Source organism: Dipodomys spectabilis, unplaced genomic scaffold (assembly GCF_019054845.1).
Source record: "Dipodomys spectabilis isolate Male_0828 unplaced genomic scaffold, ASM1905484v1 ptg000115l, whole genome shotgun sequence".
Taxonomy (NCBI): domain Eukaryota; kingdom Metazoa; phylum Chordata; class Mammalia; order Rodentia; family Heteromyidae; genus Dipodomys; species Dipodomys spectabilis.
This window is the reverse complement of record NW_024870792.1, coordinates 1,695,311-1,709,979: the sequence shown is the minus strand read 5'-3', so window position 1 is coordinate 1,709,979 and position 14,669 is coordinate 1,695,311. Positions and strand designations below refer to the sequence as shown.

General features: G+C 36.2%; 1 protein-coding gene across 1 annotated transcript in view; it reads right to left on the bottom strand.

Moving 5' to 3' along the window:
• Pgap1 (post-GPI attachment to proteins inositol deacylase 1) overlaps window positions 1–14,669 on the bottom strand; it is an 81,566-nt gene that overhangs the window by 53,352 nt on the left and 13,545 nt on the right. Inside the window, exons 4-5 of the mRNA XM_042688328.1 lie at window positions 7,452–7,623; window positions 4,437–4,594 (exon numbers count right to left, since the gene is read on the bottom strand). Coding sequence (XP_042544262.1) covers window positions 4,437–4,594; window positions 7,452–7,623 — 330 coding nt within the window. The remainder of the gene's footprint in view (window positions 1–4,436; window positions 4,595–7,451; window positions 7,624–14,669) is intronic.

The window sequence follows — 14,669 nt, the reverse complement described above, 5'->3', positions numbered from 1 at the left end:
AGAATTACCATGGTTCTAAGATTATGTTACATTTTTAGTAGAATATCCACTCTTATAAAACTGTATTTACCATTATAAAAACATAGAATTAGTTGATTTTCCTCAAGTTAAGGAAAAGCAACATGCATACACATGTGTACATGCATGCACACACACGTACACATACAAGGTAGTAATTGGTTATGTCAATTGTGATGAAAAATGTGACATGTTTACCAAAATGCATTCTATTTTTTATTTTTGAATACTGAGAGTTGAACTTGTGGCATCAAGCTTGCAAGGAAGGTATCTACCACCAAACTACATCCTAAGCCCTTTGAGCTTTAAGGATATGGGCTTATACAGTTTATGCCCAGATTGGCCTAGACCACAATCCTCACATGCATCCTATTTAGCTTAGGATGGCAGGCATGCATCACCACAGCCAACTACTGGTTGAAACAAGGTCTCACAAACTTTTTGCCTAGACTGGCCTCCAAATGCTATACTTCCAAATCTCTGCCTACCAAGTAGCTAGGATTACAGGCATTAGCTACTACATCTAGCTCATTCTTCTTTTTAACACAAATGTCATGCCTACCACTCTTGACCTCTCTTGTTTAAAGGAGTAACTATTTTCTCTAATGATATGTAAGTAGACATGATGTATACCACTTCTAGGCCCAAGGCCTTTGCCTAAGTTCTTTCTTTCTCCTAATGGGTTGAACTGGTAATGACTAAAGTGACCTTTAAGTAAAGCATTCAACATACCATGCCTGCTATAAGCCTGAGTCCCTGAATAGAGGAAACTATCCACTAACCTGAGTAACCCTTCTCCTAGGAAAATAAACTTCACTTGTATTGAAATGCCATTACCTGTGTCGAAGTATATTACAGAAGTTTAGGTAGATTACTCTAATACAATTATGGTCTCCATCTCTGATTTTTAAATTCATATGGAATACTAAAAGACCCCCAAATAGCAAAAATAGAAAAGCAGAAAGAACAGTACTGGAGGAATATCAATACCAAACTTCAAACTCTTTTCTTTTTCTTAAATGAGTTATATGGGCTCACTTAAGAAAAGATGACAAAGCATGGTGACTCACATCTGTAACTGTACCTTCTTGGGCATTGTACATAAGATGATTACAGTCCAAGGCTAGCCCTGGGCAAAAATTGGAGACCCTACCTAAAGAAAAAAGGACTGGGGACTCAAATAGTATAAGCAAAGGCCCTAAGGACAACCTCCAGAACTGCCAAAATAAATAAAAGTAAGCACATATGTAGACACACAAAAGGTTGTAGCTTATTTGGGGGCTAAACACACACACACACACACACACACACACACACACACACACACACACACACACACACAAGCTAGGATATATAATAGGCTTTGAGAAGGTTGTGTAGAATATTTTCCTGAGAAATGCAGAAATCCAAATTAGATGGATTCGACAATGGATTAGAGAAATGGATTAAAGAATGGATTAGAAAGGCAGGCTCCAGTGGCTCACACCTGATAATCCTAGCTACTCAGGAGGCTGAGATCTGAGGATAGTGGTTCAAAGTCGCCTGGGCAAGGAAAGTTCGTGAGACTCTTAACTTCAATTAACCACCAGAAAACCAGAAGTGGTGCTATGGCTCAAGTGGTAGAGTACTCGCCTTGAACTGAAGAGCTCAGGAACAGCACCCAGGCCCAGAGTTCAAGCCCCCCCAACCAAAAAAAAAAAAAAAGAATGGATTAGAGAAAACATACAACTGAGTGTGTGGAGATTAAAAAATGGCCAAAGTTCTCTAAAAGTTAGTTTCAGGACTAGTATCAAATATGGAAAATATGGCCTATACAATTGTCTATGTTTACTACAGAGTTGACAGTTTTTTGAAGACTTCCAGCAAATATCCAAAATATTCACAACCAAATACAATATTAATAATACTAATAATGAGCTATGAGAAATTTACCAATTTAGTAATGAAGCTATTCTGATTATATCCTAACTTTTCCATATAGAAGAAAAATGGTGGGCAATAGCAGAACGGCACCATCGTTTTGTTCTCTGTATGGTACACACTGAATGAATGCACAGTAGTTTTGAAAAATAGAAAAAGAATGAGCAAAGGATGATCTATGAACAGGAACAGCTACACAACAGTGACTTTCTAACACTGTTTCTTCAAAAGCAAGATCATAATCTAGATTTTTCTCTTCAGAATTAGCTATATAGAAATAAGTGCATTTGTTGGTGGGAGTGTAAACTACTTGTTCAACTACTTTGGAAAGTAGTATTGAGGTTCCTCAAAAGATTCCACATAGAGCTCCCCTATGATCCATCAATCCCTCTTTGGGGCATTTACCCAAACAATCACAAACAAGGACATACTAAGGCTACCAACACAACTATGTTTATCACAGCATTATTTACCATAGCTAAGATATGGAACCAACCCAGATGCCCCTCAGTAGATGAACAGATCAAGAAAATGTGGTATATATACACAATGGAATTCTATGCCTCCATCAGAAAGAATGACATTGCCCCATTTGTTAGGAAATGGAAAAACTTAGAAAAAATTATATTAAGTGAAGTAAGCCAGACCCAAAACATAGGTCCCATGGTTTCCCTTATTTGCAATAACTAGTACATGTCTAGGACAAGCAGAAAAGGTCAAAAGCTGTATGTACATATGACCATATAAGATGATGTTAAGCAAATGAACCCCAAAGAGTGGTACACAAATATCTTTTTTTTTCTTGCTATTGTTTCTGATGTATTTATTTATTTTTGGGTCCGGTTGTGGGGCCTGGGCACTGTCCCTCAGCTCTTCAGCTCAAGGCTAGCACTCTACCACTTGAGCCATAGTGCCACTTCCAGCTTTTTTCTTTTTGCTTATGTGGTGCTGGGGAATTGAACCCAGGGTCTCAGGCATGCAAGGCAAGCGCTCTACCACTGAGCCACCTTCCCAGCCCTCTAACTTATTTATAATGTACCATGTGATTTTTTTTTTGTTGTTTCTTTGTATGTTCCTCCCCCATGGTATAACCTGTTTTCACTGTATTTGATGTTGGTGTCCTGAATCTTGTATATACACTTCTCTAATTCGGGGAGGGGAATGGAAAAAACAAAATGCTTAAATAAGGATACAGACTGACCCATTGTAACAATGAGATGTACAAAACACTATGTTGAAAAAGAACTTTACAACTTCGGTGGGGTGGGAGGGGGGGTAGTTATGGAGGTAGGAGGGAAGGGATGGTAGGGGAAAAACAGAGGAGGAGGCAACAATGCTTGATAGAAAATGTACTCATTACCTTGCTCATGTAACTGTAACCCCTCTGTACAGTATTCTTACAATACAAAAAAAAAAAGAATTAAGTACATATGGAGTAAAAAATTAGGATCTTAGCTGAAGGTTTTCAAGTATACAAGAAAAGTTTGTTTCTGATAGCACTATAGTTTGAACTCAGGGCCTCAAGCTTGTTAGGCAGGTGATTTGCCACTTTAGCCACATCGCCAGCCCTTTGCTGCTTTAGTTATTTTTCAGATAAGGTCTGACATTTTGCCTAAGGCTAGACTCAGGTTTCCATCCTCATACTTATGGCCTCCTGCATAGCTAGGATTTCAGATATAAAGTTAGGTATAAAAGAAAGCTTGAGCTCACTTTACACAGGCTATTAATCCTAGTTAAATATCAAACACTCAAGGCTAACATTCAGGATTATGTATTCTGTTTTGACATTTCCTCTATTATATATAGAATAACAATGAGATATAACTATATCCCCTTGTGCTGTGCCTCAGTTCATATATTAGTGTGTATGTGTGTGTGTGCGTGTGTGTGAGAGAGAGAGAGAGGGAGAGAGGGAGACAGGGAAGGAGGGAGGGAGGGAGGGAGGGAGGGAGGGTCTTGGGGCTTGAACTCAGGGCCTCGATGCTATTCCTAAGCTTTTTTTGTTCCAGGCTAATAGTCTACAACTTGAGCAATAGCTACACTTCTGGCTTTTTGGTGATTAACTGGAGTTAAGAGTCTTACAAACTTTCTACCCTGGCTGGCTTCAAACCAAGATCCTTAAATCTCAGCCTCTCCAGTAGCTAGGATTACAGGCATAAGCCACTGGCACCTGTCCATATTTTCTTATAGTTACAACTCTAATCAACAGACTCTCATTTTAGACAAGAGATAATTACTTCTCATAGCAGTCATTTTCAGTGATTCTAATAGCCTTGTCAAGTATCTAACACCCTTGTTAAGTATCTATAACTCTGCCCTCCCTATAAACTCATATTCATTCACTCATTCATTTTCTCTCACACATGTGATGGATGCAAATGTAGCACCAACCTATACCATAAATTCAGCAGTCACTTCTATGTAGCTACACATTATTTCTCATCATGCACCAGTGTGTTAACTATATTACCATTTCAGTAGAATTTAAAAATAATTACCACAACAGATAAGGCACTGGTTTGATGGCTTAATTTTGGTAGGAAAGTCAGTCCTGAACGAACTTGGTAATCCCGGAATCCTCCAGCTACAGAAAGCGTTGTCAGGTTTATGTGCCGAGCATTTAGAATCCAGTAATTGTTCACAGTCAGATAAAAATCTGGTAGAGAATAAAAAGACAGATACTGAAACTTAATAGCCCTTATCTGCAACCATGCCTATAACACTAATATTTAGCTGAATTTTTGCTTAAACTAGCTGGCCTATGAACAATGTGTTATTCACATTTCCTCATTTTGAGAAAAATCATGAGATTTATACATATCCCTACTTCCCCCACTAAGTTCAGGTACAAATACTGAGTTGCTAAGGCATCAATAAACAAGAAAAGGTATATCCAAATTTTACCAATTTTTATAAGTGAATACACAAACATGTCTCTACATTCCACATGGATGATGCTTTAATAGTTTACCATGGAAAGAAAACCCTAAAATTCTTCTAATGAATTTATTTTGCTAAAGAATTATAGAAATTTGTGGTGTTTGTTTCATAGTTTATGCATATGTTAAACCCATCAAACCATATGTTTTAAATATGTACAATTAAGTGGCTTTTTAAAAAAAAGAGCTGAACACTTCTCCTAATGTCTTTGCATATGAGAGCTTAGTAACTTTACCATGGCCATCACCACACAGTACTTAAGTTCTTACAATGCAATCAATCAGGACAGTATCAGATCTATGTTGCTGTAGAAAATGTCACAGTTAACTTCCTACTCATCAAGTGCAAGTAATTCAAAGGGAAGAATCTACAGACATTTTTTACTTCAACTATGGAAAGTGAGAAATTTTTACTGTTTAAGATTACTAAATTGAGACCAGGATAAAGGAGCTCCCATTATTTCTCTTTCTGATCACCAAACTTTGCGTGTGCATGCGTGTGTGCATATGTATGTATACACACTTGAATCCCCCAGTACTATTGGGACTGAACTCAGGGCCTGGGCATTGTCCCTTAACTTCTTCACTAAGGCTGACAGTTGAGCTCCATTCCCAGCTTTTTTGGTGGTTAATTGAAAATAAGAGTCTCATCAGGGCTGGGAATGTGGCTTAGTGGTAGAGTGCTTGCCTAGCAAGCATGAAGCCCTGGGTTAAATTCCTCAGTACTACATTAACAGAAAAAGCCAGAAGTTGCACTGTGGCTCAAATGGTAGAGTGCTAGCCTTGAGCAAAAGACGCTCAGGAGCAGTTCCTAGGCCCTGAGGTCAAGCCCCAGGACTGGGAAAAAATAAAAGAATCTCATGAACTTTGCTACCCCAGCTTACTTCAAACCATGATCTTCAGATTTCATCTTCCTAAATAACTAGGAGTACAGGTGTGAGCCACCTAGCAAACTTAATGTATTTTTATTGTGGCATTAGATCCCACTCAGGTCCTCAAATATTTGGTATTATAAGATCTGCTCACTAAAGAGCTCAACAAAATTTCCACTTAGTATAATCAGGGAATCCACTTCTATAAATCAAATAATCTGTCTCTCACAAACCTTTGCTCATTTCTTTTAAATTCTTTATCTGACTTTATACAGGAAGAAATAAAAATGAAAGAGAAAAACAAGGAGGCTCACTATATATATTGAGGAAAAGTTTTCTGTCCCTAAGAATCACTTTTAGCCTGAGCCCTTTAGAGTTGGACCATCACTATCCTTCAGAATAGTAAAACCTCAATAATGAAATCACTTTTCAAAGAATCGTTTTAAATGGAGTTTGAGTAATTCTATCTTAACCTACAAGGCTTATCTACATATACCATATAAAATGCATGAGAGGAAGGTGGTCAACAAATATTTTGACTATTAGCCTTTGACTTTTTTCTAATTCTAAAGCCATTTATGAATACTAAAAGTAGTCATTTTAATTTTAATTTTTTAATCCTTTACTTTTGTTAGCAAAAGATTTCTACAGGGTAAGTTTAAATTGTGGTAACAGAAAAAGCTGACTTCATATCAGTACCATAGTACCAAACATGTCCGGAAAATAAATGATTCCTTGGCGACGTTCAGGTAGGCACTTGATAAAACTATTTTGGTAACAGTCATTAGGGGACATTTCTATCAAATAAAATTTTCAATAAAATTAAGATAATACAAATTTTGTGGGTAAAAAGTTGTAGGACAAAGAATCTTTTCTAAATGTGTTTTACTCATATGACTACAAGCAGCAATACAGATAAGACTTCAAAAAGAAGTTGAGAGAGTAGGCATTTAATGCTATCTATCTATCTATTTAGACAGGGTTTTGCTAGGTAACCCAGGCACTGACCTCAAACTCCCAAAGACCTCGCTCAACATTTAACTCTCATTTTGTGACAATATCATTATCTGATTAGATGACACCAATTACAAACTACTACAACCTATTCAAAACTCCCTGAAACAGGACATTATTCAGTTTTATTTTCTATTTTTACATTACTCAGTTTTATTTTCTATTTTTACAGTAATGTACTTCAATTAAAAAGCAGTATAGTATACAAAGGCTAAGAGCACAACCAGCAGCAAGTCTGCCCGGGCCTAATAAATACTGGCTTCTTTACTTTTTGGCCACATGGCTGGGCAAGAACTTTATCTTGGCGGTGTCTCTATCTATAAGCATGAGAGTAATAACGTTCCCTAACTCAAGTGGACTACAGTCCTTTGTATAATACCCAAAATATAGTAAGAACTGAATGAACACCAGTTATTCTACTTCACTCTATCATTCCCAAGGATAACTAAATTTTACTACCTAGTAATTATAAGACACTTGTCAACCATGTTAAGAAGCTATGGAAAGAGAAAACTAACAAGGTTTCCAACTAGGAGTAAGGTGAAAGACATTAAGGATGGTCTAAATTGTGTTGATTTTCAACTGAAGTGTTCCACACACAATGTAAGTGTATTAGGAAAGTGTAAAATTTGTTTGTTTAATCCTGAAAAGCAGAGAGGTCAGTTAGTGTCTATGTTACAGTACTCACCTGTAATAAAACGATCCAATGGCATCACAGGAGCAACATGAGGTGTGGCTTGTGTAATAAGCAGATTTATGAGATCCTGTTTAAAATTTTTCAGTGTAAGCAATGCTCTTGCAACAAGGCCACCCATAGAATGACCAATTATTGCCACACTTTTTGGAGCAAATTCTTGACCCTGTTTTAAAAAAAATCATGGCATGATTAAATTTTATTGTCATAATAAAAATACAAAATACTTCTATTTGTGTTAACAGCTATATAATATAAAAATGATATGAACACCTATCATAAGATACAGAAGTAGATATAGTTCTGATCAGTGTATAAGTAATGTTTTATATACTGACATTTTAAGAGTTATATTCTGGTTTAGAAAATTGTGTTTATTGTTATGGTGTATGTTGCTAAGGGATATATATTTGGCGTACTTCCAAATATTAGATTTTTACAAGATATTACAAAACAGATCATTTGTTTAATACTGATAATATATAAAAATTAAAAACAATAATAGTTGTCATAGAAAGAATATTACCTTACTAGACTGGTATTTCCTAACAAATTATTTCTCTACAATACATTTGGGTTTAAAAATAAGTCTGCATTACATTTTTTACACTGACTATATAATTTTTTCGGTGTTACCTTAAAAAAAATTTGTTTCTATCTCTAACCTGAGTCCCCCAACACTGGTCCTTCACACATGCCTTTTCTTCCGTTACTTATCAGAAGAGTTAAGACAGTAGGCCTAAGACTGCTATCTTTAGAGGGGACTGAATACAAGGTAGGCTCTAACCTTATATTTAATGTTTCCCACTATTTCCTAAAAGACTGGCTCACTCTTTCTAAACAATGGAAATCATATGGTTTATGGTAAATACCTATTATCCTTCAGGTTAGAATTTTCGTATCTGCTAGGCAGAGAATAGACACATAAAAACCTTGGACAACAAGGTTTGTTTCGTTTTGTTAACCAGGGTTTCTTGCATGCAATATGCTAAGTGTCACAATTTGCTGGCATATATTTAAGTGTTTAATGTAACTCCTCCGTGAGAGGACTTTTGGAAGCCTGTACCGGGTTTCCTCTAGATTTCATCCTGTATACCTTCTTGCCTTTTGCTAATTTTGCTTTGTATCCTTGCACTATAATAAACAGTAACCATCAATAGAATTGTATGCTGAATCCAGTGAATCCTCCTAACAAATTGTCACACTTGGTCTTGGGGATCCCAAACAGAGTTAATCTTAGCAAAATCTAAGCTCCATATTTATTCTCTGAAACATATCCCCTTTGGCCTTTTCAAAAGTACAAGACTGGCAGTTCTTATTTCTTTTTGCATCACTGCTTCTCCTCTACTAGATCACTTCTATTAGTGTACAAACACAGTTATTCTTACTTTGAAAAAGCAACACCATTTTCCCCTTAATGATACTTCTAATTTTGTCAGTAATATTCAATATTTACTATCTCTAATTTGCCAACATCTAAAGTCCTTAAATTCAATCAAATCAGGCTTTCACCTCAACACTCCACCAAAATGGCTCTTACTTTATGCTTCCAAAGAATCTAATAGCCAATCTTTTTTCTTTTTTGCCAGTCCTGTAGCATGAACTCAGCCTGAGTGCTGTCCCTGAGCTCCTTCTTAACTAAAGGCTGGTGCCTTTAAGCTACAGCTCTACTTCCAGCTTTTTCTATGATTAACTGGAGATAAGTGTCTCACAGACTTTCTAACTTTGAACTGTGATCCTCAGATCTCAGCCTCCCAAGTAGAACTTAATAGTCAATTCTTAATTCTCATCTTATTGGACCTATCATCAGTATTTCAGACAAATCTCTTTTTTCCTTGTTGAAATACTTTGTGTTTCACTTGATGAAACTATCCTGGTTCTCCTGTTAATGCACTGGCTGCTCCCTTTATGTTTTTTTTGTGTGTGTCAATTATGGGATTCGAACTCAGGGCCAGGGCTCTGTCCCTGAGCTTTCTGTTTGCTTAAGGTAGTGCTCTACCACTTTGAGCCACAGCGCCACTCCTTTTTGTTTTGTTGATTTCTTCTCATATTCCTCTACCTCTCAAAAATGAATGACCTAGACCTCAATCCTTTTAATTTTTTTTTATGCCAATCTTAGGACTTGAACTTAGGGCCTGGGCCCTGTCACTGACCTTTTTTTGCTCAAGATTAGCACTCTACCACTTGAGCCACAGCTCCACTTGTAGCTTTTTTGGTATTGGAGTACAAGTCTCATGGACTTCTTACCCAGGCTGGCTTCAAACTGCAATCCTCAGATTCAACCTCCTGAGTAGCTAAGATTACAGGTGTGAGCCACTGGCACCTGACCTTTAATCTCTTTTCTACGAATATTAATTCTATTGGTGATTTCTTCTACTCATCTAGCTCTAAACACATCTGTTCACTGTCAATCTCCAAGTAATTATCTCCAAACTATATCTCTTCTCTTGAACTCTAGCCTTGAACTACAATTATACAACTGCTGTACTTGGAATAACTTGTGCATCTCAAACCGAACCTGTCTTAAACTGAACTTAGTTTCCTCTAAATCTGTTCTTCTTGGTCTTTCCCATTTCATCAATGACAAATAAATTTCTTCAACTGTTTGGCAAAAAACGACATTATCCTCAATTCTTTTTCTTCTAGAAAAACCTTCTATCTGATATGCCAGCCAATGTTTGCCTCGCCCTTTAACATATATATCTGACATTCTTCACAACTGCTATCAACTTGACTTAAATCATCATTATACCTTGCCTGAATTATTGCAATAGCCTCCTAACTAGTTTCTCTGCCTCTACCCTTATATCCCTTCAGTATATGCTCAAAAGTAAGTAGAATATGTTACAACTTAAGAGCATATCATTCCTCTACACAAAACCTCTTAGGGCTTCATATTCCAGGTGAAAGGCAACATTTTAAGTTGCCTATATATCTGTACAATTTACCTCCTCCCACAATCTGCTCCAGCTCACACAATCTGCTCAAGCTATTCATTTCCTTGTCTTTCCTAAAATACAACATACATATGTGTGCCTGACTGTTTATGCTTCCTCTCTGCAGGTTTTTCCTCTCTAGACATTTAAACAGGTCATTCCCTAAAGTACTTGGTATGTATTAAATTGTCCTGTTTCTCAAGAAGTCTTCCCTGGGCACCCTTATTTTCAGCTGTAATCTTCTGTCCTTGACTGCTTATGTCCTTGTCCTATTAATTTTCTTTCTGGCATATATACTATAGAAGAATGGATATGTCAGTTTTATTATCTGCCCCACCTATTAGAACAGAAGCCACACAAAAGGTTGGACTTTGGTTTTATTCACTGCTATATTTATTTACAGAATCCTGTAATAATGCCATACCTAGATCTTATCGACTCAATGAGATTCTGTTGTACTCTCTTATTGTACTTGCTTGTAACAGAAATTTTGCTTTATAAATATCCCAATTTCTAAAAAAGCATATTAGTCCTATTATAAATTTAATATGTAATCATCAGAAAAATTCTGAAGTAAAACAAAAAAGACAAAACTACCTAACACAGCCGGACGCCGGTGGCTCATGCCTGTAATCCTAGCTACTGAGGAGGCTGAGATCTGAGGATCATGGTTCAAAGCCAGCCCGGGCAAGGAATGTCCATGAGACTTTTATCTCCAATAAACCACTAGAAAACCGGAAGTGGCACTGTGGCTCACGCGGCAGAGCACTTGCCTTGAGCTGAAGAGCACAGGGACAGCGCCCAGGCCCAAAGTTCAAGGCCCACGAACGACCAAAAACAACAACAACAACAAAAAACCTACCTAATACACAATTAAATGCTTTTGATTGCTAACTGTGAAATTATAAAAAAAAGTCTTATTTTTTGATCATTTTATTTATTTCATCTAACACAATATCGGATATTAAAGATCTTGTACCAAAAATGCCTGCTTTCTCAGCATAATACTCATAATCACTCATAACAGAAGGGACCTTCTATTACTAATATACTGTTTGTGTTTGTTTTTATTGTACTGCAACATAAATGTGTCCTAAATGTAGGCAAATGATTTTCTAAGTCTATAGAAATAATCTTACATTGAATTAACTCCTGAATATTAAATCAACGTTTTAGCTTAGGATAAACTCTATGATGCATTGTATTTTCAATATGTTGCTGGATTTACATTCTAATTTCAGTTGAGGATTTTATATTTAAGTTCACATTCCAGTTTCTTTTCAAACAACACATTGTCTGATTTTGATATTCTCATTTGCTGGCACTTATATAAGATGTTATTACATTTTCTTTGTTTCTATTTTTTTCCTTATCTCCTCTTTATGATATGTTACACTAGATTTGAAGACATGAATCTTGTGTTTCCTCTTCCTCTAAAAGGATTTTTTTGTCAGATGGATATTACTCCTTTTTAAATGTCTGCTTAAATTTACTACTGTGAGTCATTTAGTCATGGGTTTTTTCTATGGTAAAATTTTTTATTAGAAATACAAAAACTTTTAGGAAGATATAAAGCTATTCAGATTTTGTTTCTTATGTCAGTTTTGTATTGTTTCAAGGAATTTCTGTATTTCATCTGAGTTGTCAAATTTACTGGTATAAAGTGAATCATAGTATTCCTTTATCATCCTTTCATATATGTAACTCTGTAGTAATGCTCCCTCTTTCCTTCTTGATACTGCTTATGTCAATTTTTTTTTATCAGTTTTGCAAGTATTTTTAAAGAATCAGCTATTGGTGTAAGTTATTTTTTCTATAATTAATTTTCTATTTCAGCAGTTTCCATTCTCATTCTGTTTTCTTCTTTCTTTGTGAAATTTTTCTTTCCTTCTCTAGTTTCTAAAGCTGGGACCTCAAATTATTAATTTCAAATACCGTTTTGTTGTTGTTGTTGTTTTGTTTGGATATACTAGGGTCTGAACTCAGCCACACCTCTTTATTTTGGCTACAGTTGTTTTTCAGGTAGGATATCCTATTCTTTGCCAAGATAGGCCTCCTGCGTAGCTGGAGTGACAGGCACACGATACCATGTCCAGCCCATTATTGCTTTTTTGTTCGTTTTTTTTTTTTTTGGGGGGGTGGGGTGGTGCAAATACGTAAGCTGGTAGTCAGGGATTCATACTTGGCTTTCTTGCTCACAGATGGAGCTCTACAACTTGAGCTACATCTCCAGACTGGCATTTTGCCTGTTAATTGGAAACATAGTCTCATGGGCTAGCTTTAAACTGGTATCTTCTAGTCTGAGCTTTCTGAGAAGCCAGGATTACAGGTGTGAACCATTGGAGCCCAGATTGTTCTTGTTCATATAGGAATCTCACTAAGCTTTTGCCGGAGCTGGCTGCAAACTACAACCCAGTTTCTACCTTTTCAGCAACTAGAGTTACAGGCATAAGTCACTGGGCCAGACCTAAACCCAATCTAAGCATTCAAGACTATGTTTCTTCTAACAACTACTTATTCTTATAAATTCTAACATTGTATTTCCATTTTAATTCAACTGAAAATATTTTCAACTTTCACCTGTGATTTTTTTTTAACCTTTGGGATAATCCATATGGCTGTGGATTTTTCTGATGTCTCCTTATTGATTTCTAAGTTAACTCTGCTATTTTCAGAAAATACTCTTTGTATGGTTTCAATACTTTGAAATTTACTAAGACTTGGTGCACTTACACAATGTTTGTACACTTGTTGGGTATAGTGTTCTATAAATGCCAGTAAAGTTAGCCTGATTAGTGTTGCTTAAATCTTCTATAGCCTTACTGATTTCCTCTATTTCATCAATTATTGATGAAAGAGTACTAAAATCTCTAATACTAATTGTAGATTTACCTATTTTTTCATATAGTTCTATTAGCTTTTGTATTTTGCATTTGGAAGCTCTTATTACATACTCAGAGCTGGTGTCCTCTCTTGATTGAACATGTGTGTGGGGGTATGAGGGTTTAGGGGGAGAAGAAGAGGAGAAAAGGAAAGAAGGAAAGAGGGAGAATGTGTCCTGGGGCTTGAACTCAGGGCCTGGGCAATGTTCCTGAGCTTTTTTGCTCAATGCTAATACTCTACCACTTGAGCCACAGCTCTACTTCCAGCTTTTTAGTGGTTAATTGAAGATTAGAATCTCATAGACTTTCCAGCCTAGGCTAGTTTTGAACGGCCATCCTCAGATGTCAGACTCCTGAGTAGCTAGATTACAGTGAAGCACTGGCATCCAGCTTAAACAGATTCTTAAGTGTACTGTGTAGTTCTGTTTTCTACAAGCACTATCTTATACAGCACATAACTCTGGAAGTTATTCACCTTGCACAACTGACACTTTATAATCATTAAACATTAATTTGCAATTCATTTTCCCCATCCCAGACCCCTTGTAACCATCATTATATTTTCTTTGTATTAGTTTGACTACGTTAGATGTTCCATGGAAGTAAAGGAATGTAACATCTGTCCTGGTTTATGTTACTTAGCATAATATCCTTAATGTTCATCTATGCTGTATATTATACAATTTTCTCTTTTTCCAGAGCCAAATATTTCACTGTATTTATGTAGCATGTTTTTTAGGGGCATTTAGGATACTTCTCAACATGCTGGCTTTTACAAATAATGCTACATTGCTAATGTCTTCAAGATCTCCATTCCAATTCTTTTACATGAATATCCAGAAGTGAAACTGCTAGATCATATGGTAGGTTCTATTTTTAATTTTTTTCAGTCATCTCCACACTGTTTTCCATTGGTACTTACCACTTTGTATTCCAACAGTGTACCAAGTTTCTAATTTCTCTACATCCTTACCAATGTTTGTTTGCTGAACCATCCTAACAGATGTAAGGTGACAAACCTCAATGATTTTGGTTTACACTGCCTTGATTTTTTTTTATTCTGTTTTTCATATACCTATTAGCTGTCTATATATCTTCTCTGGAGAAATACGTATTCAAGAGTTTAGCCTAAAGTCCTGGGAGTATGGTTCAAGTGGTATAGCCCCCAGTTCACTGCTAGTCTACAGAAATACAACTAGTTCTAGATGTTCTAGGATTTTTTTATCTTGCAATTTATTGAATTCATCTACTAGCTCTAACACAGTTAGTTTTGATTGTTTTTGAGGATTATTTTTATTTTATGCTAGGATTACAAGCATGAACCACTGGTATTGGGCTTTCTTGTTATTGTTATTATTTTTGTTTTGTTTTGTCTCCTAAATACAATACTGAGT